The 22087-nt window shown below is 40.6% G+C and overlaps 1 protein-coding gene across 4 annotated transcripts in view; it reads left to right on the plus strand.

The window, feature by feature from the left end:
- PDE1C (phosphodiesterase 1C) overlaps nt 1–22087 on the plus strand; it is a 933100-nt gene that overhangs the window by 724109 nt on the left and 186904 nt on the right. For all 4 annotated transcript variants that reach the window (XM_040353264.1, XM_040353266.1, XM_040353267.1 and 1 more), the window contains one exon: nt 2411–2551. In XM_040353264.1, the coding sequence (XP_040209198.1) occupies nt 2411–2551 (141 nt within the window). The remainder of the gene's footprint in view (nt 1–2410; nt 2552–22087) is intronic.

Below are 22087 nucleotides of genomic sequence, written 5' to 3' on the forward strand. Positions count from 1 at the left end.
GCTCTGAGTCTTTGACCGGCGCTCACCCTGAACATGCACCGTCTTAAAGGACCTTTTTTTTTTCTTAAAGGGCCCAAAAAAAAATTTTTTTTTTTCATTTTTTTTTTTTTTTTTTTTTTACTGGCTTTGGGGAGAGGGGGGGCGGCGCCCATGCGCCCCCTATGGACGGGCCGCCACTGCTCAGAAGTTATGATTGTTCAATTGTGTTAATAATCACCTAAATTATTCAATAATGCTAAAAGCAAATTCCTGTTTACTCCTCAAACCATTCATGTACAGAAGCTTTTCACCTGATTGGATAATTGAAGTGAAGATTCTCAACTTTAATGAATCAGTTTCAGTGTTTAGCTTGTAATTATATACAGTACATATACGGAATGATATCCTTATATAGAATATATTTGTTCATTACTTATTCTCTTTATATTCTGATTTGTTGATACTTTTATCTGACAGTCTAACATACAGGTAGGGGAGATTGATATCATTTTAACAGCAATGTTTTTTGGTAGTGGCTCTCTTTAGAAGTACCTGCACCTAATTAAGGAAAGTATTTGGCAGTTTTGGTAGTATAAGGCCTCATGCACACTGGACGTTTTTACAGCAGCTGTTTATGCAAGTAGACATTTTTTTTTCTACATACATTAAACTCTCCGTCATGTTATCCTATGTGTCCATGCACACATAAGCTGTTATCAGCAGTTTTTAGCAGTGGCGTTTTTGAGCAGTAAAAAACAAAACTAGTAGGTTCTGATAGACATTTTTCATCTGTAAAAGCGCTCTTAGGGCCCTTTCACACGGTTTTGCCTTGATTTTGGATCAGTACTACTTTGCCACAACTTTGGCATTAACCAATGAAAACATACATGGTGTGAGGTAATTCATTTTCCTGCCATAGTAGTTTCCAGTTCCTGTTTGCTTCCTGGTTGTTGTGGTGTGGTGTGCTGTGACAGAAATGTTTGCTACTCAATATGTTGCCACAGCAGTTGTCATTGCTGCTGCAGCAGTAGCTGTGCTTGAGGAAGAAGAGGAGGAGAAGCGAAGGACAAGGACAAGGACAAGGACATCTTTTGTTTTTGGGCTGTTTGGAGCACATTGTTCCTGAGGGAATAACCAGGAAGTGAATGTGTGCTAAAAAAATGTGCTTGGGAGGGGCTACTATGTTGAAAGGGTTGGGTGGGACAAGGGTCAAAAAGCTGCTTGTGCTTTCAAATTCGTACTGAAATTGTGTCTATATTATTCAGGTACGCTACTTGAGGCTTTAACATTGAGGTCTATGGACATCAACTCGCATGGAAGTTGGACCAAAGTAGTGCAGGCACGACTTAAAGCCGTGCCAATATAAATGGAAGTCATTGAAAATCATGGAGAATGACTTGTCATGCGATTTTTGCAGTCCAATATCGTGGGACAAGTCGTACAAGTGCGAAAGGGGACAAACGCTGATAAACATCGATAAATTCCGATAAACACTCAAAAACTTCACTCACCAGCGTTTTTTTATGTTTTTGATCCATTTCTTCAACAACAAAAAACGCTAAAAAAGCGAATGAACGCTAAAAAAAGCTATTGCTAAAACATTGAAAAAAGTTGAAAAACTCACTGCAAAGCTACTGGCGTTTTTATAGCAATATTTTAAAATTCAGTGTGCATGAGGCCGTCACATGAGCCAAATTCAGGTAGTTCTAACGTTCACCACTTTAAGAACCTGACACTATGGTAGCAACAGATTCTTACATGCTGGCAGTCCACAGATTAGTAAACTTGTAGTAAAAAAAAACAGCTCTGAGTTGGCATACAGCGATACTGCTTACAAGCAGAAAGGTTTCATTCATGGTAAGAAAAAAACTATTTATTTGTATACAATAATAATGATATTCGGTAATTCTGGCATGTGCCCTATTGATTTCTTTGAATTGTTATGTTTTATGTTAGGACTACTCTGTTTGTCATCATAATTTCAATTATTTCATAAACTGACCAAAAATAAGATTTTACATGACTCTTCGATGTGTATTCTCTTTGCTTATGTTCTTCTAGCACCTGGACACAAACAAATGAGCATGTCTTTATACTTTTCTCTGGATGTTTGTTCCCCTAAAAATTATTTAGTTATGCTACCTGAAGCATAAATTATCTATCTGCTGCTTTCTTGTAAGCACGTCAACAGTGACAGGGTGTGATTGTGAAACAAAAGAGATGTGTAATTCAACAAGATATGGTAATGTTTTCGATCTCCTCTTTCATGTACCATATGTCATACATTTTAGCGTCATTGTCTCTTTCTTAGAGTATATCCTAATTTATTGTCTGAAGTTTAAATGTTCTCATTGCTGTATTGTTGGTCATTTTATTTTTCTGATGGTGTTGCATGTGTAAAACAAGATAATCATAGTTGTTTCTGTTTTAGATACCTATCTCTGCACTCGTATCATTTGTGGAGGCGCTGGAAGTTGGCTACACCAAACATAAAAATCCATATCACAATTTGATTCATGCAGCAGATGTTACACAAACTGTTCATTACTTTCTCTTTAAGTCAGGTTTAGCGGTAAGTACATTTTTTTTAAATTTAGCCTTTTGGATTGTGGCATCTGAAATAGGATAACCTCACACAATGGCCTGGCAATTAAGGCACCTCAGTGTGAAGGCTTAAAAGAAGAAGAAACTCACTGTTTGAAGGATAATTGTAATTAATATAACTAAATTATATCTTAAGGTACACTAAAAAAAAATATATAGATTTTTAAGTGTAAGTTCACGTTTACTAAAAAAAACACACAAAGCTGTCCCCATATACTGTACAGTTGTGGCCAAAAGTTTTGCGAATGACACAAATATTAGTTTTCACAAAGTTTGCTGCTAAACTGCTTTTAGATCTTTGTTTCAGTTGTTTCTGTGATGTAGTGAAATATAATTACACGCACTTCATACGTTTCAAAGGCTTTTATCGCCAATTACATGACATTTATGCAAAGAGTCAGTATTTGCAGTGTTGGCCCTTCTTTTTCAGGACCTCTGCAATTCGACGGGGCATGCTCTCAATCAACTTCTGGGCCAATTCCTGACTGATAGCAACCCATTCTTTCATAATCACTTCTTGGAGTTTGTCAGAATTAGTGGGTTTGTGTTTGTCCACCCGCCTCTTGAGGATTGACCACAAGTTCTCAATGGGATTAAGATCTGGGGAGTTTCCAGGCCATGGACCCAAAATGTCAACGTTTTGGTCCCCGAGCCACTTAGTTATTACTTTTGCCTTATGGCACAGTGCTCCATCGTGCTGGAAAATGCATTGTTCTTCACCAAACTGTTGTTGGATTGTTGGAAGAAGTTGCTGTTGGAGGGTGTTTTGGTACCATTCTTTATTCATGGCTGTGTTTTTGGGCAAAATTGTGAGTGAGCCCACTCCCTTGGATGAGAAGCAACCCCACACATGAATGGTCTCAGGATGCTTTACTGTTGGCATGACACAGGACTGATGGTAGTGCTCACCCTTTCTTCTCCGGACAAGCCTTTTTCCTGATGCCCCAAACAATCGGAAAGAGACTTCATCGGAGAATATGACTTTGCCCCAGTCCTCAGCAGTCCATTCACCATATTTTCTGCAGAAGATCAATCTGTCCCTGATGTTTTTTTTGGAGAGAAGTGGCTTCTTTGCTGCCCTTCTTGACACCAGGTCATGTTCCAAACGTCTTCACCTCACTGTGCGTGCAGATGTGCTCACACCTGCCTGCTGCCATTCCTGAGCAAGCTCTGCACTGGTGGAACTCCGATCCCGCAGCTGAATCCTCTTTAGGAGACAGTCCTGGCGCTTGCTGGACTTTCTTGGGCACCCTGAAACCTTCTTCACAAATGCAGTGGAAATGTTTTTTATGGGATTGTTAATTGTCATGGCAAAGAGGAACTTTGCAATTAATTGCAATTTGTCTGATCACTCTTTATAACATTCTGGAGTATATGCAATTTCCCATCTCAAAAACTGAGGCAGCAGACTTTGTGAAAATTAATATTTGTGTCATTCTCAAAACTTTTGGCCATGGCAGTATATATACACATATATGCTGTTATGTCACAGTATAGTGTTCTAAACCTACCTTCCAGCCAGGACTCCATTTTATTTTTAAAAAAATGTAGGCCAAAACAGCATTAAAAAGATGTCCTAACTTTTTTCTGCCAGGTCTGCACGTCATATAGACATAACAGCTGGCGTTGGGGGTGGGGTTGACACACATTCACAGGGGCTACAGGCACTGGGGTTGTGTGAATAACTGGCAAGCAGACTCCTGCCTGTCAGATGGAAGCATTCGGGCACAATTGCTTCTACAACCCCCTCAGCAATGATGCCCCCGCCATGTATCCCAGGCTCCGCTTGCCCATCTACAAGACGGTCATAGTGGGTGCTGCTGGGTAGAGGGGAGGGAGCAGAGTGGACACACGTCTACTTTCCTCCTCTGCTTGTTGCTGACCCGGAAAGCAATGTCTTTAATGCCTCTCAAGTTATAAAAAAATATTAAATAAATTAAAGTTACACCCCACCCCCCACACATACGCATGTATGAACGTAAATGAATGTGTCAGGGGCACCTACGCATGAAAAGCAGATTGAAATACACATATTGTCGTGCACGCCAGAGTGGTAGCAATATTTCTAGCACCAGACCTCCTCTGTAATTCTAAACTGATGATCTCCTTGATCATAGAATGCATTAAGGTGAAAAAACATTTACCTTTACAACCTCTTTAACTTTAGTTTATTTTTTACAGAATTTTTGCAGTATTATCATGCAACATACATTTTTTTACTTTCGCTATTTTATTCTCTAGGGTGTCCAGATAGCAAACAATTGTGCTGCAAGTTTGAAAATGACTTGCTAAACTATTCCTAGACCTTCCAGGCTTTACAAATTTGTTGCACAATTGCAGCAAGCCTGCATTGTATGACTCCAGATGAATTTCTTTCAGACATTCTGCAAGTTCTGCTTCAGTTATGTTGTGCAGTAGTCATCCTACCATAGGGGTCACTGTGACTGAATTTTCATGCTGTAGACTCACCACTGCAACTTTGCTCCTGCTAGAGACTTGCCATGCAAATATACTACAAATTGGAAAAGTGTCAACCAGAATGTGTGCTTCAACTGCTCTGCAAGTGTAAAACTTGCCAGTGAAAATGTGCAGCACATTAACAGACTACCAATTCAACACTGCCACACATTTTATGGCTTATTATCCTTGCTATCTGGATGTCTGCTTTCAGAAAATATATAGGGGGTTATTTACTAAAAGGCAAATCCACTTTGCACTACAAGTGCAAAGTGCACTTGAAATTGCACTGAAAGTTGCACTTGGAAGTGCAGTCGCTGTAGATCCCAGGGGGACATGCAAGGAAAGTAAAAAACAGCATTTTAGCTTGCACGTGATTGGATAATAAAATCAGCAGAGCTTCCCCTAATTTTATATCTATCCCTCAGATTTACAGCAACTACACTTCCAAGTGCACTTTCAGTGCAATTTCAAGTGCACTTGTAGTGCAAAATGGATTTGCCTTTCGTAAATAACCCCCATAATGTTTAGAGGTTTTATGTAATTTTCAGGAATAAAATTATTTTTAAAAGCATGAGTCCAAACATACAAAAATGGCTCTGCCAGCGATAGGCATAAAGGTACGTTTTACATACTTGCCTTTGCTTCCCTATGAGTTTATTCGGACCACCGACAGTAAAGAGAATTTAATTAATTTATAATAATACAGTTAAAAAGGATAGTATTATTTGTGTTATTTAGTCTATATTTAAAAAATAAGTTTTCAAGAGCATTTGTATTTTAAAATAAGTGTTAAGTAGGTTAAGCTTTAGTGGGTTGGTGCATGGCGGCCTGCAATTCATCAGTCATGGGATCCAGACAATTCTGCCGAACAGTAGGGCAAGTTTGGTGACCTACTTTTTTTGCAGTTAACCACTTCCCTACCGAGTCATTGTGAAATGACATTGGCGGGAACCCTTCCTCTGGGTGGACATCATATGACGTCCTGGGCTTCCCGGGGGCGTGCGCCGCATCGCTCGGGACCCGGTGTGTTCGCCGCGATGTCCGCTGGGCACCCGTGATTGCCCACAATCACTGCATGACCATGGATGAGTCATGGGAGAGGAGACCGATGGGTGTTCCCAGTACAGAGGAACACACATCGGTCTCCTCCCCATGTAAGTCCCCTCCCCCTACAGTTAGAATCACTCAATAGGGAACATATTAACCCCTTGATCGCCCCCTAGTGTTAACTCCTTCCCTGCCAGTCACATTTACACAGTAATCAGCGCAGTTGTATAGCAATAATCGCTGTATAAATGTGAATGGTCCCAAAAACGTGCCAAAAGTGTCTGATCTGACCGTGGCAATAAAAATCACAGATCGCCACTGTTACTAGTACATTTTTTTAATAAAAATTACATAAATCTATCCCTTATTTTGTAGACGCTATAACATTTGCACAAACCAATAAATAAACGCGTATTGAGATTTTTACCAAAAATATGTGGAAACATATGTATTGGTCTAAACTGAGGAAAAAAAATGTTTAAAATTTTTATTATATTTATTAAATCAAAAAGTAAAAAAAATATTGTTTTTTTCAAAATAGTTGCTCTTCCTTTGTTTATAGCACAAAAACTAAAAACCGCAGAGGTGATCAAATACCACCAAACGAAAGCTCTATTTGTGGTACAGTGTAGCATGACCGCGCAATTCTCATTCAAAGTGTGACAGCGCTGAAAACTAAAAATTGGTCTGGGCAGGAAGGGGGTGAAAATGCCCTGTATTGAAGCGGTTAAGCAACATAGTCTGGTCACCAACCCCAGAGCACGGCAATTCTAGAAGAATCTAGAAAAAGGGAAAGCATGAAGCCCTACACTAGCAAAGTATACCCACTTGGACACAGGAAGGTCTGTGGCAATGAATGCACTTTGGCTTCTCTCAAATGTTGAAAAAAAAATATCCTCTAAGATGCCAAACACCAATCGTTATATCAATTTCTCTCTAGCAGAAATTGCCATAGATGGACTGAAATTAAACCAGGTCTGCTGAACCAAATGAATTTTGATCCATTTAAGCACAGTTTAATCAGAAACAACAAACAACTGCAAGCTATGTACTGTAAATCAGAGTGTAATTAGAAACAAAAAGATGAGGCAGAATATATACTGTACAGCTTGGTGTAACCAAGAACAAGACAAAGACAAGATTTATACTGTACAGCAGACTTTAAACAGTTCAGCAGTGTGAAGATTAGAACATATGGGTAGTGCAATATGGTGTGTGTAAAATGTCAGCTCATTATACAAAGCAGCATGGTGAGTACATAACTTCATACAGCTCCACTGTTTAAGTATGTAGAATATATAGCAGGCCCCCCAAAAAATTGCCATTATTGTACAATCCGGACTGCTGATATGAAACACACCAAGGCCAGTTTTGCTATTTAACCTCCCTGGCGGTAATCCCGAGTGTGGCTCTGGGTTACATTTCATTAGCATCAGCGGTAACCCAGAGCTACACTCAGGATTGCATTGCAGGATCCTGATGCAGGTAACTTACCTTGTCCCCAGGATCCTGCGATATCCCCCCACTGTGTCTGCAGGCTGTGTCCTCCACCCGATGCCTCTATGTGCTTTTCCCTGCGAGCGTCGAGACGCACGGGGGCGGAGTCCGGCGTCAAATTCAAAAATCATTTCACATCCCTTTTGTCCCTAGTGTTTTGTCCAGTGCCCTGCATGCAGTTTTATATTATATATACTGTAAGTTCTGCCTGGAAACTTGAGATTGTCCATGGTAACCAAAAAGTGTCCCTTTACATCAAAAGTGGTTTTAAACCAGCTAGAAAACAGTGATAGTAAATAAGAACACTTGCAGAATTGAGCGATAGTCAATCATGGGGAAATAGATTATAACATAATAATAATATAATAATTATAATACAATTATTTATAGTTTTTTATTTTTTATAATTTATGATTTTGTATTTTAAACTTTATCATACACAGATGTCTACTCTTGTTTGGACAAATTTAAGTGTTTTATTACTAAGAATTACAGGCCTACAATATAAAAACACCAAATTTCTATACAAAACAATTGTGCCGCTTTGAGACACAAAAATCTGGCATAATCATACCGCCAGGGTGGTTAAAGCCTTTTCTTGTGGAGTGGAGATTCATGAACTTAAGAGGAATGGCATATGCCTTTCATTAGAATGTTAGAAGTTCACACAGTAGTATCCCAATCAGTGGCGGCTGGTGCTCAAATTTTTTGGGGGGGCGCAAACGAAAAAACAAACAAAAAACAATTGCAGCCACACTGTGCCCATCAAATGCAGCCACTGTGCCCATCAAATGCAGCCACTGTGCCATCAATTGTCACCACTGTGCCATGCCATCAAACGCAGCCACTGTGCCATGTCATAAAACGCAGCCACTGTGCCATGCCATCAAACGCAGCCACTGTGCCATCAATTGTCACCACTGTGTCATGCCATCAAACGCAGTCACTGTGCCATACCATCAAACACAGCCACTGTGCCATCAATTGTCACCACTGTGCCATGCCATCAAACGCAGCCACTGTGCCCATCAATTGTCGCCACTGTGCCATGCCATCAAACGCAGCCACTGTGCCCATCAATTGTCGCCACTGTGCCATGCCATCAAATGCAGCCACTGTGCCATCAATTGTCACCACTGTGTCATGCCATCAAACGCAGTCACTGTGCCATACCATCAAACACAGCCACTGTGCCATCAATTGTCACCACTGTGCCATGCCATCAAACGCAGCCACTGTGCCCATCAATTGTCACATGCCATCAAACGCAGCCACTGTGCCCATCAATTGTCGCCACTGTGCCATTTGTCGCCACTGTGCCCTTTAATTATCACCACTGTGCCCTTTAATTGTCGCCATTGTGCCAATTGATGCCACTGTGCCCTTTAATTTGTCGCCACTGTGCCCATTGTCACAGTTGTGCCCTGTAAAATTCTTCCCCCCCCGCCCGGGACTTACCTTTCTGGGGGTCAGCCATCCTCTTTCCATGTCCCTTGATGTCTTCTCCCGCCCTCGATGACGCTTCAGCCAATCAGGTTACCGGTAACCAGAACCGGTGAACCTGATTGGCTTAGACGGCTGTCAGTCTTATCCAAGGAATGCACGGGGGGGTGCGTTCCTTGGATAAGCATTCGGAAGCCGACTACAGCCTGAGGGCTGTACTCGGAAAGCCTATCAGAGCCGCTGGCTCTGATAGGCACTTCCACACAGCCAACCAGCTGCCGTTATTCAGGTGGCCAGCGCTCGCCATCTGGCCATCTGAATAGTCGGCTGCAGCGGTGAAAATACATAGATTCATGCAATGCATGAATCTATGTATTTCAATGACTGTGCGAGAGCCAGAGGGGGCGGCGCTCCGGCGCCCTCTATGGACGAACCGCCACTGATCCCAATATTCTGACCCATTGACCGAAGCCTCGTATCTATGTCACGTCTGTTGCACATTAGACAATAGAGGATCAAGGCTTCTCCTAGGGTCCACTACAGAGGTCACAACACTACTTTTATACATTGTTTACTGTAACTGTGCTTATGGAGAGAAGGCTGTGTTCTGCAATGTGCACTGTGCTGCAGATAAGGCAGACATGAAGTCACAGCATAAACCAATATTTATGCAGGGGAAGAAGAGCTGGGTAGAATAAAATATGCATGATTGAGGGAGTGGGGATAGTAGCAGCTTCAGCAACAGATAGATGAAGATAGAGAAACAGGAAAAAGAGTTAAGCCGGGTACACATGATCGGTTTGTCTGATGAAAAGTGAAAAAAATAATCCTATGGATAAAAAACCGACAGAAACATCTGATTGTCTGTGTGGAACTCCATCGGAGAAAAATCCACGCATGCTCAGAATCAAATCGATGCATGCTCGGAAGCATTGAACTTCATTTTTCTCAGCACGTCGTAGTGTTTTACGTCACCGGGTTTTGGCACTGTAGGATTTTTGACTGATGGTGTGTAGGCAAGACTGATGAAAGTCATCATATCCGACTAAAAAATCCATCGGATTAGATTCCATCAGATATTCGATCGTGTGTACAGGGCTTAAGAAACCCATCAGGCAAGTAAGAAAGTTGAGCAATTCAGCTATGGGAAGCTGCAAATTCCTTTGTTGACAAATGGGCATACACCAAAACATGTTAGACTAGGACACACCAGAAAATCATTCCGGTTGCCAGGATGAGTGTCCACCACCACAGACCTTCTGGTTCTATCCCTTCCAGTGACATGGATCCTCATGCCTCCTTGATGTGGCCAGCAAGAATGTTCCGACACGGATCCCATGGTCGTTATCGGTAACCCGGCTCCCAGCCATATCCTGCATGCTTGTGGTATGGGGTTGTACCACTGTTAATCTGTTTTTTAACCGTGTGTAGAGTAAACCAAGGCTGTTTAATGGATACACTGGGCTTCTAATATCACTGCCAGTCAGCTCTTTGAGGTCTTATCATATTGTGCATATATGACACCCACATGTAAATTTCAGAAGCACCCTGTGAGTGTTATGTTCTCATGTACACCATACCCTCTGCCTGCCATGCAATATGAATATCTTAGGACCCTCTAATGGTGTTCTAAAGCAATTTAAAGCAGCAATAGAGCTTAAGATGGGTGGCAGAATGAGTTACCTGGGAGATAGTTGTGAACTCTGCCAAATGCCCATAAATGACAGGTGAGTAAGTTGTACTGATCATGTTCTCATCCTTGTTGATTGAGTCAATAGGCTTTAGAGCTAGCAAGATAAGAACACAGTAATGAGTCATATCAGCAAACCAGATGCATTGTCCCATCTATTTATATTCACTAGTGTGGCTTTAATTTGTTTTCCAGCAACTTGACACAATTCTAAAAATTAAACATTCTTAACAGACATTTCTCCGGTTTCCCTTTTAAAACTACATCAATTCCCTCCACCTTTTTAAATTAAGATGTAATCAATTATCAGTTTAACACCATGCTGCTCTAAGAACTTACAGTAGAGAGTTGGCATAGTCAAGCCTACAAATGAAAAATAAAATGACTTTAATGAGAATCTCAAGCCTGTTTAACTGACTACGGAAAAAAACAGATGGTGTGTGCAGTTGCTTTGACAAGCCTCAGTAACACTAACTTTGGCTCCAACTTCTTTACTGCCTAAAAAATGCTTACATTTTAAAGTAGACTCTGTGAACTCTGAATACAATGTTGGCCAACAATACTGCTTAAGGAACCATTTTATAAAAAAAATAAGTAAATATGTTTTTATGTTGTCTTTGGGAGAATGCTTTGTGTTTGTTCAGTTTACAATAGTTTCAATATAGTGTATTATGAACCTAAAAAAACGGAGGATGGCATAGCAATAAATCCTTACAAAAACATACTGCATAATAGCTGCACAAGCTAAGGTTGTGGGTGGACATAGTTCATTATTTTCATTTTTAAAATATGCAAAATACAAATGAATAGTTTGTTTTATTTACAGCAACCAAAAAAGCTGGTGTACCTTTTTACCTAAACATGAGATAAATTCCATTGAACTCATTGAGCTTATCTACTGTAACAAGGGAAATCTAAACATTCAAATATCAGTTTTATGTATCCCAGAGTAGTTGTGTGTTGAAGGATTGTTTCAGAATCATTTTGATTGGCAATGGCATGCTATCAATCCTCTGTGTTAGTCAATACCCTCACTCCGAAACTCACATAAACAAGGGCATTTGTTAGTTCTAGACTTTCCCGCTGAACATAAGAGCTTATTAATCATTGCACATTGACTACACATTAAAAAGTGAAGCTCAACAGCTCTAAATCTCAGGTAATGGCAATGTCCCTTACAAGAGTAATCTACTGCTTTTATTACTTTTTATGAAAAAAAAAAAAACATTGGTGATCTTCAGAATATTTTGCAGGAGTAAATGCGAGATTTATGAGCCGAGTCAGTAGCAGATTACAATACCTTTTGTATTTGATACACTAGTAAAATTGAGTAGGTTTTTATAAAAGGGCTTGTACCACATAACTTGCATCGCAATGCTTGCTTACTGTATAAAAAAGTGGGCACAGAGAAAAAAATATCTAAATTAGACTTCATAGAGGGCAGTGTATCCTGGGAGAAATGGCTCCTCTAAAGACTAGACAATAACAGTCTCAGTTCTTGTATATCCCATGAAACTTACAGGAAGCATCCATTGTGACTGCAGGAAGAAGTGGTTGATTTAGGGCCCTTTCACACTTATACGACTTGTCTCACGATTTTGGACTGCAAAATTGTATGACAAGTCATTCTCCATTATTTTCAATGACTACCATTCATACTGGCACGACTTTAAGTAGTGCCGACTTCAAAGTAGTCCTTGCACTACTTTGGTCCGATTTTGATGCCACTTACACAGGCATTCATTGAAATTGCGGCCGCGAATCGCGGCAAAATCGCGGCTGTGAAATCGCGGTAAAATCGTGCGACTTTGAAGTCGTACAAGTGTGAAAGGAGCCTTACTCTTATGATCCCTTTCAAATTCAGGGGAACTGAATATTTTTTTTTTGTATAATACTGGAATTTGTGGTCAGGTACCAGCAGTAATAGAGGAAGGCAGAAATCAGGGTACAGATGGAAGCATTTCTAACATTTAAATTTGTGATGCCCAAAGTGTGTCACTTTGCATTTAGCAATAGTAATAACAGCATTGTTCTCTGAGTAGTGTGCCTATTCAGAGCAAACACCAATTAGTACAAGTGGCTTTCCAGAATTCTTTTTACAAGATGTGACAAGATGACTGTTGGCTTTCTAGTAAGAAAACTAAAAAAACACAAGAAACAATTTTCTAAATATACAAAAAGCTTATTTAACTTAAAGACTAGACTAGGTTTATAAAATATACAGTGTCACTATTTTAATTACGGTAAGTTGACAGATTCCAGGCTGTTAAAAAAAACTAAACTCAGAAGTCAGCTCTAATTAAATTAACATGCTGAAATGCAAGTGAACCCAAATGACATATCTGTAAAAATGACTTGTTAATGCTTTTAAGGGCGTTCTTAAATTTATAATCTGCAAAACAAAAACAGTGTAAACAAGCATTTTGTAAATTCCCAATTTATGTGACATGTGTTTACATATAGCAATTTCATGATTAATTGTTCATTATGCAGTTATGGTTTCAACCAGATCACTGTTCTGATGATATACTGACAATAACATATTTGGGCTGATTTACTAAATAAATTGTGTGAACATTTACTTTACTTATTGTATCTGCAGTTGATTGAACAATTAAATACAAATGTGCCCTTCGCATGATATTTGAAGGGAACATTCACACAATTTATTATGTGAAAATCTTCACTTCCTTTAGTAAATAAACCTCAGTTAGTGTCAGCATAATGCCTCTACGGCATTCCGAAGTACAAACACACATACTCCACAACTTAACCTTACAAGCTAGTTAATTCTGTGTTTAAATTGGGAACAGACCTGATTTAATTAATTAGCCTTGGGGACATGCCAATACTGGGGCAGGTTAGGCTAAAAGATATAAGAGAGATGTGTATGAGATGAAAGCAATTCCTGTGCCAATCAGTTTAAGATGGAAAATTTGACTGAATGATTATTACATCTATCTTTATACAGGATAAATATATCACTGCTTCTATGCTCTTTCTACTTGATCCAGAAGAAGGTGCTGGGCAGAATTTCAAATAAAAATATATACAGTATGTACTACCGTGTTTCCCCGAAAATAAGACCGGCTCTTATTATAACTTTGCCTACAAAAAACACACTAGGGCTTACTTTCAGGGGATGTCTTATTTATTTATTTATGGCATGTAAAATGACGATCTTAAAAGTGGTTGTAACCCTAAAAAAAAAAAAAATATATATATATATATATATATTTATACTGTTCCTTTAAAGCACAGTGCTTGTGCTTGGTGCTGTGTCATTTTACCCCTTGTTCTAAAATCCTGGATTAAATCAATAAAATATTCCCTTGTCCCCTGTCTTTTCTCCCTCTCCCCCAGTCAGGTCAGTATTTTGACATCATTAAACAAAAAAACATCTTGCTTAAAATGTCATACGGTACTGGTATAAGTGTGGCAATGTGTCTCCCTTTGCAACGGTTCTCGGAAATACGGTACCTTTCTACGGTAACAGATCCCCTGGGCCCGCACGTGATCTTCTCTTCTCCGCTCCGAGATCAGCCCGCTCCGAGCTCTGAGGAGAGAGGGGCCCCAGACGTCAGCCAGATGGAGGAAAGAGCCAAGATCCCTGCTGACATCAGCCCGCTCTGAAGAGGGAGGGGCTGCAGACTTCACTGGGAGGAGGGAAGAGGAGGGAAGAGCCGAGATCCTGCTGACGTCGGCCCGCTCCGAGCTCTGAAGAGCAAAGGGCTGCAGATGTCAGCCGGGAGGAGGGAAAGAAACCTCTGGCAGAGCAGTGGCTGTAAATATGGGATTACCATATTAAATGCAGTTACAAAGGGAGACACACACTGCACCATATACCAATTTTACATTTTTTTAATGAACGTAACTAGGGCTTATTTTTGGGGTAGGGCTTATTTTCGGGGAAAGACGGTATATACATATGTAACCAAAACAGTTGAATGTGGGGCTGTGCAATACTTGACCACGTGTGTTGTACCCAACTTGATAGAAATTTATTTTGCTACATGAAAAATATTGTTAGCGTATGAGAACAAAAAGCTTATTGTGCAACTTAATTGATTGCAATGTGAAAAGTAGAAAAAAAACTCCCTTTTTTTTCCCCTATGCACACCTTGAAATCCATTTATAAAACAAAACTTTTCTTTTGACAATTATTTTTGAATATGGAGATGTATTTCCCATTACTTTTTTTACCACTTGCTGTATACCTGTTTTCTAAATCCTTAGTGAAAATAAAAGTATTGTATTGTACTGGCAATGGTATGTGACTAATGCTTGTATTTACAGTATTCAGTGGATAAATTATCTCCAGCCTCAGTCCACTCCTTGTGAAAGTCCCCAACACTTTTGAATGGCCTTTTCCTGACAATTCTCTTCAGGCTGGGGTCATCCCTGCTGCTTGTGCACTTTTTTCTTCCACATTTTCCCCTTCCGCATAACTTTCTACTAATGTGCTTTGATACAGCACTTTGGGAACATCCAACTTCTTTTGAAATTACCTTTTGAGACTTTACTTCCTTATGGAGGGTGTGATTCCTAGGCCTCGTACACACGACAGGAAACTTGGTGGGAGAGCTTTTTTGCCGAGGAAACCGGTCATGTGTACGTTTTTCATCAAGGAAACTGTCGAGGAACAAAAAAGAGAGCAAGTTCTCTTTTTCCTCGACGGGAGTCTCAACTTCCTCGTCGTGTTCCTCGTCGAGCTGGTTTTCAACGAGAAACTCGAGCGTGTGTATGCTAAGAAACCCGCGTTTGCTCAGAATAAAGTATAAGACGGGAGTAAAAGTAGCACTTGTAATGGAGATAACACATTTTTCAAGCTGTAACAGACTGTAAAGTGCAAATCGTCTCTTACCAAACTTTTACTTAACACGCAAACACATGAGATTAGCAAAAGCAGCCCCAAGAGTTGTATTTGTTGTACGTCACCGCGTTTGAGAACGAGGAGATTTTGTCTTGACCATGTGTACGCAAAGCAAAATTGTCGAGTTCCTCGACAAGCCTAACAAGGAACTCGTCAAAGAAAACGATGTGTCTCGCACGACAAGTTCCTCGGTTCTGTGTACGAGGCCCTACTGAACCAGACTGAGAGACCATTTAAAGGCTCAGGACCGCTTTGCAGGTGTTATGGCTTAATTAGATGATTAGAGTGGGACACTTTGGGCCAGATTCACAAATGAGATACGACGGCGTATCTCCTGATACGCCGTCGTATCTCTGTTTCTATCTATACGACTGATTCATAGATAGCCATAAGATCCGACAGGTGTAATTGTTTTACACTGTCGGATCTTAAGATGCAATACCGCGGCCGCCGCTGGGGGGAGTTTGCGTCGTAAACCAGCGTCGGGTATGCAAATTAGGAGTTACGGCGATCCCCGATGGTTTTTCGCGTTCGCTACGTCGCCGCTAGTCTAGTTTCCCGTCGCAAAGTTAGTCGTTTTTTTTGGTGCCTTAACTTTACACAGCAATCGTATTGCTGTATAAAGTATGGCCGTCGTTCCCGCGTCAAAATTGAAAAAATAACGTCGTTTGCGTAAGCCGTCCGGGAATACGGAATTACGCTACGCGCGTCGCCGTTCAAAAAAATTACGTCACTTCGCGCAAAGCACGGCGGGAGTTCGGAAACGGAGCATGCACGGTAGGTCCGGCGCGGGAGCGTGCCTAAATTTAAATGGCACACGCCCATTTAAATTGGCCCGCCTTGCGCCGGAGGCCGCCGGCATAGGTTTTCATCGCAAGTGCTTGGTGAATCAGGCACTTGCGATGAAAAATTGCGGCGGTGTAACGTATCTACGATACGTTATGCCGCCGCTCTTCTATGTGAATCTGGCCCTTTGAGCCTAGAATATTGCACCTTTTCACAATATTCTAAATTTCTGAGATTGTGGATTTGGGGTTTTCATGAGCTGTAAGCCATAATCATCACAATTATGACAAATCACGGCTTGAACTATCTTGCTTTGCATGTAATGAGTCTATTTCACTACTACAACTTAAAAGGTGAAACTAATATATGAGATAAATGAACTTTTGCAGGATATGCTAATTTTTCGAGTATCACCTGTATAAGGGCCCAAAGGGTCTCCTTCAGGCTTTTAACCACTTTAGGACCAGCCATCATCAGTTGCTGGCGGGCTGCGGGAGCACTCAATGTCCTCCGGCGGCCGGCGATTGCCTTGTAAACAGGCATTTCCCTGTTCTGCCTATGTAAACAAGGCATTTCCCTCCTTCTGACAGGTGACATGACAGGAATCTGTCTGCCACAATGTTGCAGTCCCGATAAAAATTGCAGATCACTGCCATTACTAGTAAAAACATAATAATAAAAATGCCATAAATCTATTCCCTATTTTGTAGATGCTATAATTTTTGAGCGAACCAATCAATATACACTTCTACCTATTTTTGGTAAAAAAAAAAAATGCAAAAAGAATATATATCAGCCTAAACTGATGAAGAAATTTGTTTAAAAAAAATGTGGGATATTTACTATAGCAAAAAATATATAAAATTGTTGCTCTTCTTTTGTTTATAGCGCAAAAAAATAAGAAACTGCAGTTAAGACTGCACAATAAAACGGGAGATCAGGTACATGAGGCACAGTGAGGCATGCAGATGGGCACAGTGGGGCTGCAAATGGGCATAGTGAGGTTACAGATGGACATTGTTGACCCTCTTTTCCACTTACAGTAGCTGCTGCATTTCCCACTATAGGCTTATACTCGAGTCTATACATTTCCCCAGTTTTTTGTGGTAAAATTAGGTGCCTCGGGTTATACTGTATTTGAGTCAGCTTATACTCGATACTGCGTCTTTTTTTTTTTATTGTTGTTGTTATTCCCCTGTCCCTTTTTTTAAATTGTCAGCTACAGTTTGTCTTACTGTGATAATGGTGTTCCCCCTTTTTTTATTTTTTTTTGTTTCGTTTTCATTTTGTGTCAGTGGCAGTCCTCAGTTGTACACAGTTTAAAATGTACCAAACACCACATTTCATTAGAACATGGGTGATTGGATGCACTTTATTTATTATCTAATACATTTGTGTAATAAGCCTCCCAAAATTTCTGGGAGGCCATCAAGGAGAGACAAATGTTCCCATGCCACTATGAGGGGGCCAGCAGTGTCTTTGTCCGACAAAGGTGGATGTGGTCCATCCCCAGGCAGGGCACGTTTGTTTCTTTTTACTGATATTGGCTGTGCTATCCAGCCGCAGCATGCAGAGGCAGCATGCAAAGGAGGTGGTGAACTGGCTTACTAAACCATCCTCATCCTCTATCGCCCAAGCTGACACTAGTTTGCAGTACAACGCAGCTGATAGAGCAGCCTATTCTGCCTCCTTGTCCACAGCTACTCCTGCCATACCCCTACCATCATGCATGGAAGAGTCAGCTTAATTATTTGAACACAGTGTCAGCCACTTGCTACTTGAGGATGCACAGCCATAACTTGATTCTTATGTTGGTTCTGAGGTTGAGGAAGGGAGTAACATTATCAGTGTTAGGCTCTCTGTAGGCTAAACAACAAATTGGCAGTCATGTTACCCCATGAACTTGGGCCCGAGTGTATTATAATTTGGCTTATTCACATAAGGCTGTGGTGCAAAGCTTTGTTATTCATCCAAAGTCTGCCAAAGGGACGCAAGAATTTATCCCAAAAATCTCTAATCTTGTTCTGAGTGCACTATGATGTGGCCTCATCATACAGACTGGCTCCCCAAGCCGTTGTTTACAAAATAAAGAAAGCTTGCAGGGAAAATAGATTTAAATGTAATGTTTTTCTTTATATATGTCAGTTTTGCTTCAGCAGGTTCTATACATGGTACAGATGGGCCACTTTACAGGTAGACTAGGGGAACCCACAGGCACTATATTTAACCACTTGCTGACCGGCTCACGCCGATATATATCAGCAGAATGGCTCCGCTAAGAGCCGTGGCAGACTACCAGAGGCGTGCACACGCACCCACTGCCCAACGGGGGACCTGATGTGTGTGGACTATGGGCACGATCGTTGCCGGCCACCCACAATCACAGGCACAATAGCCAAAATGGAGATTTGCATGTGTAAACACACAAATGCCTTTTCTGACAGTAGGAACAGACAATCTGTCTCTCCTCCCCTAAGGCCTCGTACAGACGAGGGGATATCCGCTGGAAATGGTCCGCCGTAACTTGCATATAAGGCTTCAAAATGTGAACTTTCGATTTTTTCAAGTCCGGGCCCCATAGACTTTGATAGGGATTGCGGTTTGGGTCTGAACGTGTGTGATGTTACAGAGTTCTACCATGAACCAAACCCGGGTCTGTTTAGCCCAACTCTAGCCACTAGATACTTGTAAAGTTGGTGCCCAAGGTACACTAGTGAGAAGAAATACAGGATTCTGAGCATTAAATATGATAGCCTCACTATCAGAATCAGGCTCAGAATACGAACCTGTAGAAAGCAGCGGTACCTGACAGCTAACTTCAACGATGGTAAAGAGGTTCGTACTAAAACCAGGTGTACCCAACCCCATGTTGCTGAAGTGCAAGGAACACATAATTATGTTCATATGCAGGTCAGTTCCCGGGTCCCTGATACCCTTTTTATGACCTATAACTTGCTTATAAGCCTTAAAAATTCTGGGTTCTGGTCACTTTTTCCCTGTTCTGTAGTTCTGGTAAAGAACAGAACCTGGGGGTGTTCTGCCCATCACTACAGGACAGTATAAACACCCCCCCCAAATGAACCCTCTTTGAAAACACCCCAAAGTATTTTCTGAGAGGCATGTTGTGTCTTTGGAAGATCTTATTTTTTGAAAAAATAAATAAAAATAATAATATATATACAAACACACTATATATTTTTTTTACACAAAGTTGTCATTTAAGGTATTTCAATACACCCAAAAACACATTTTTATACTTCTTCTGCGTATGGGAATACCACATGTGTGAGCGTTTTTGGGGGCACCTTCAGGCTTTTAAAATGGTGTAACTTAGGAATTAGATTTTCTGACTGCCTATCACAGTTTCGGATGCCCTAAAATGCCAGGACAGTACATACACCCCCCAAATTACCCTTTTTGGAAAGTAGATACTCCAAGGTATTTAATAAGAGGCATGGTCAGTATTTGCTTTTTCATTTTTTCAAAACCTTTAAAAATGAAATCTGCAACAATTTTAACTTTAACCTCCCTGGCGGTATGATTATTTCAGAAAAAAGGTGCTGAAAGCGGTACCATTATTTGCAAGGAAATTTGGCGTTTTATATTGTAGGCCTGTAATTCTTAGGAATAACTCACTTAAATCTGACCAAACAAGAGACTAATAGGCATCCCGGGTATGACATTTTTTTTTAAAAACAAAATTATAAATGATAACATAATAAATAATTATAAATAATTATAACAAATAATAATATAATTATAATAAAAATTATTCAATAATGTAATCAACTCAAAATCACTGAAATTTGCTCAGTTGCAGAATTGTCGGTATGTCATTACTTTTATTGTTTTATGACGAATTTCCCCACAAATCGCTATCGCACAATTCTGCAAGTGATTATAATTTATTATCGCTGTTTTCTAGCCGCTCTAAAACCATTTTTGACATAAAGTGACACTTTTGGTTGCTATGGACAATCTACAGTTTGCAGTCAGAAAGAACAGTTTTTATTATATAAAAGTACATGTAGGACACTGGGCAGACCACTAGGGACAAGGGGGGTGTGTATTTTTTACATACAGTACTGTAATCTATAAGATTACCGTATACTGTATGTAATGTGTTTGTTTACGTTTTTGAATTTGGCGCCGTTCTCCACTCCCGTGCGTCGTAACGTCGCAGGGAACGGAGATCGGCGGCATAGGAGGACACTGTGTGAATCAAGCGAGGTCCCGCTCGCTCACACAGCGCGGTGGTATCGCTGGATCCAGGGACAAGGTAAGTAACTTTGTCTGTGGCTGCAGTGAGGCAAGCCCGAGTCTGACTCGGGGTTACCGCTTTTGGTATAAAAATCTCACCCCGAGTCAGACTCGGGAATACCGCTAGGAGGGTTAAAGAAATTTTCAATTTTTTTTAGCATTTTTCAAAAACATGTAGCAAAAAATAAAATCTTCCATGGGCTCAATATGCCTCTCAGCAGATACCTTGAGGTGTCTGCTTTCCAAAAAGGGGTCATTTAGGGGGTGTTTGAACTGTCCTGGCATTTGAGGGCCTCTAAAAACAATATGTGTATGGCCAGCATTTGTAGTTTCTGCCACACTCATAAGGTTGGGCATACTTGCATGTTAATTTTTTTCATTCAAGGCTTCAAGGCTGATCAAAAAAAAAAAAAAAAAAAACCTTTTGATGTGGATGAATAAATCTCTGCCAGAAAATAAGTGAACAAAGTATATGCTGAGCACAGGAGCTACAACCCCCAGTGCTGAACATACACATCATTTTTTGTAACTGCAGATGGAGAAATCTCTTCCTGCAGATCTGCAAGCACTGACGTATGTATTCTGACAGCAGCACCCTGCTGCTGTCAGAATATACGCATAAGTGCTTTAGCTGATTTGCATTCCTGCAAAGCAAACAACAGCAGTTAACAATAAAACACAGTAACAGTAAAACTTTAACCAAAAAAAAAGTGTTGTTTTATTAACTTTTTTTAGGGTCTCTTAAAATGTGATATGCAGTTTCTTAAAGTGGAGGTTCAACCAAAAACCTTTTTTTTTAACATTAGATTTAGGCTTGTTTTGTCAAGGGGAATCGGGTGTTTTTTTTTTTATAATCGAAGCAGTACTTCGTTTTAGAGATGCATCTTCTCCGCCGCTTCCGGGTATGGGCTGCGGGACTGGGCGTTCCTACTTGATTGATATGCTTCTGACAGGCTTCCGACGGTCGCATACATCGCGTCACGATTTTCCGAAAGTAGCCGAACGTCGGTGCGCAGGCGCCGTATGGAGCCGCACCGACGTTCGTCTTCTTTCGGCTACTCGTGACGCGGATGTATGCGACCGTCGGAAGCCTGCCAATCAAATAGGAACGCCCAGTCCCAAAGACCATACCCGGAAGCGGCGGAGAAGATCGCTCTCTAAAACGGTAAGTTATGCTTTGATTTAAAAAAAAAAACTACCCGATTCCCCTTGACAAAATGAGCATCAATCTAATGTTAAAAAAAAAATTTCGGGAGACTAATAGTCCACTATGGTGTGGTAGCGACGAAAGCAGTCCTTGATACAGAGGCCAGGACAGGAAAAAAAAAAAAAAAACAGGTGTCACACTTTATTCTGCAATTACCGTAGACACAACATCTTGTTTGGGGTGACATTTGTGTTGAGGTAGATTGGCGGACATCTGGAAAATGCCTCTCATGCAGCTTGCT

This window comes from Rana temporaria, chromosome 5 (genome assembly GCF_905171775.1).
Source record: "Rana temporaria chromosome 5, aRanTem1.1, whole genome shotgun sequence".
In the NCBI taxonomy this organism is placed as follows: Eukaryota; Metazoa; Chordata; class Amphibia; order Anura; family Ranidae; genus Rana; species Rana temporaria.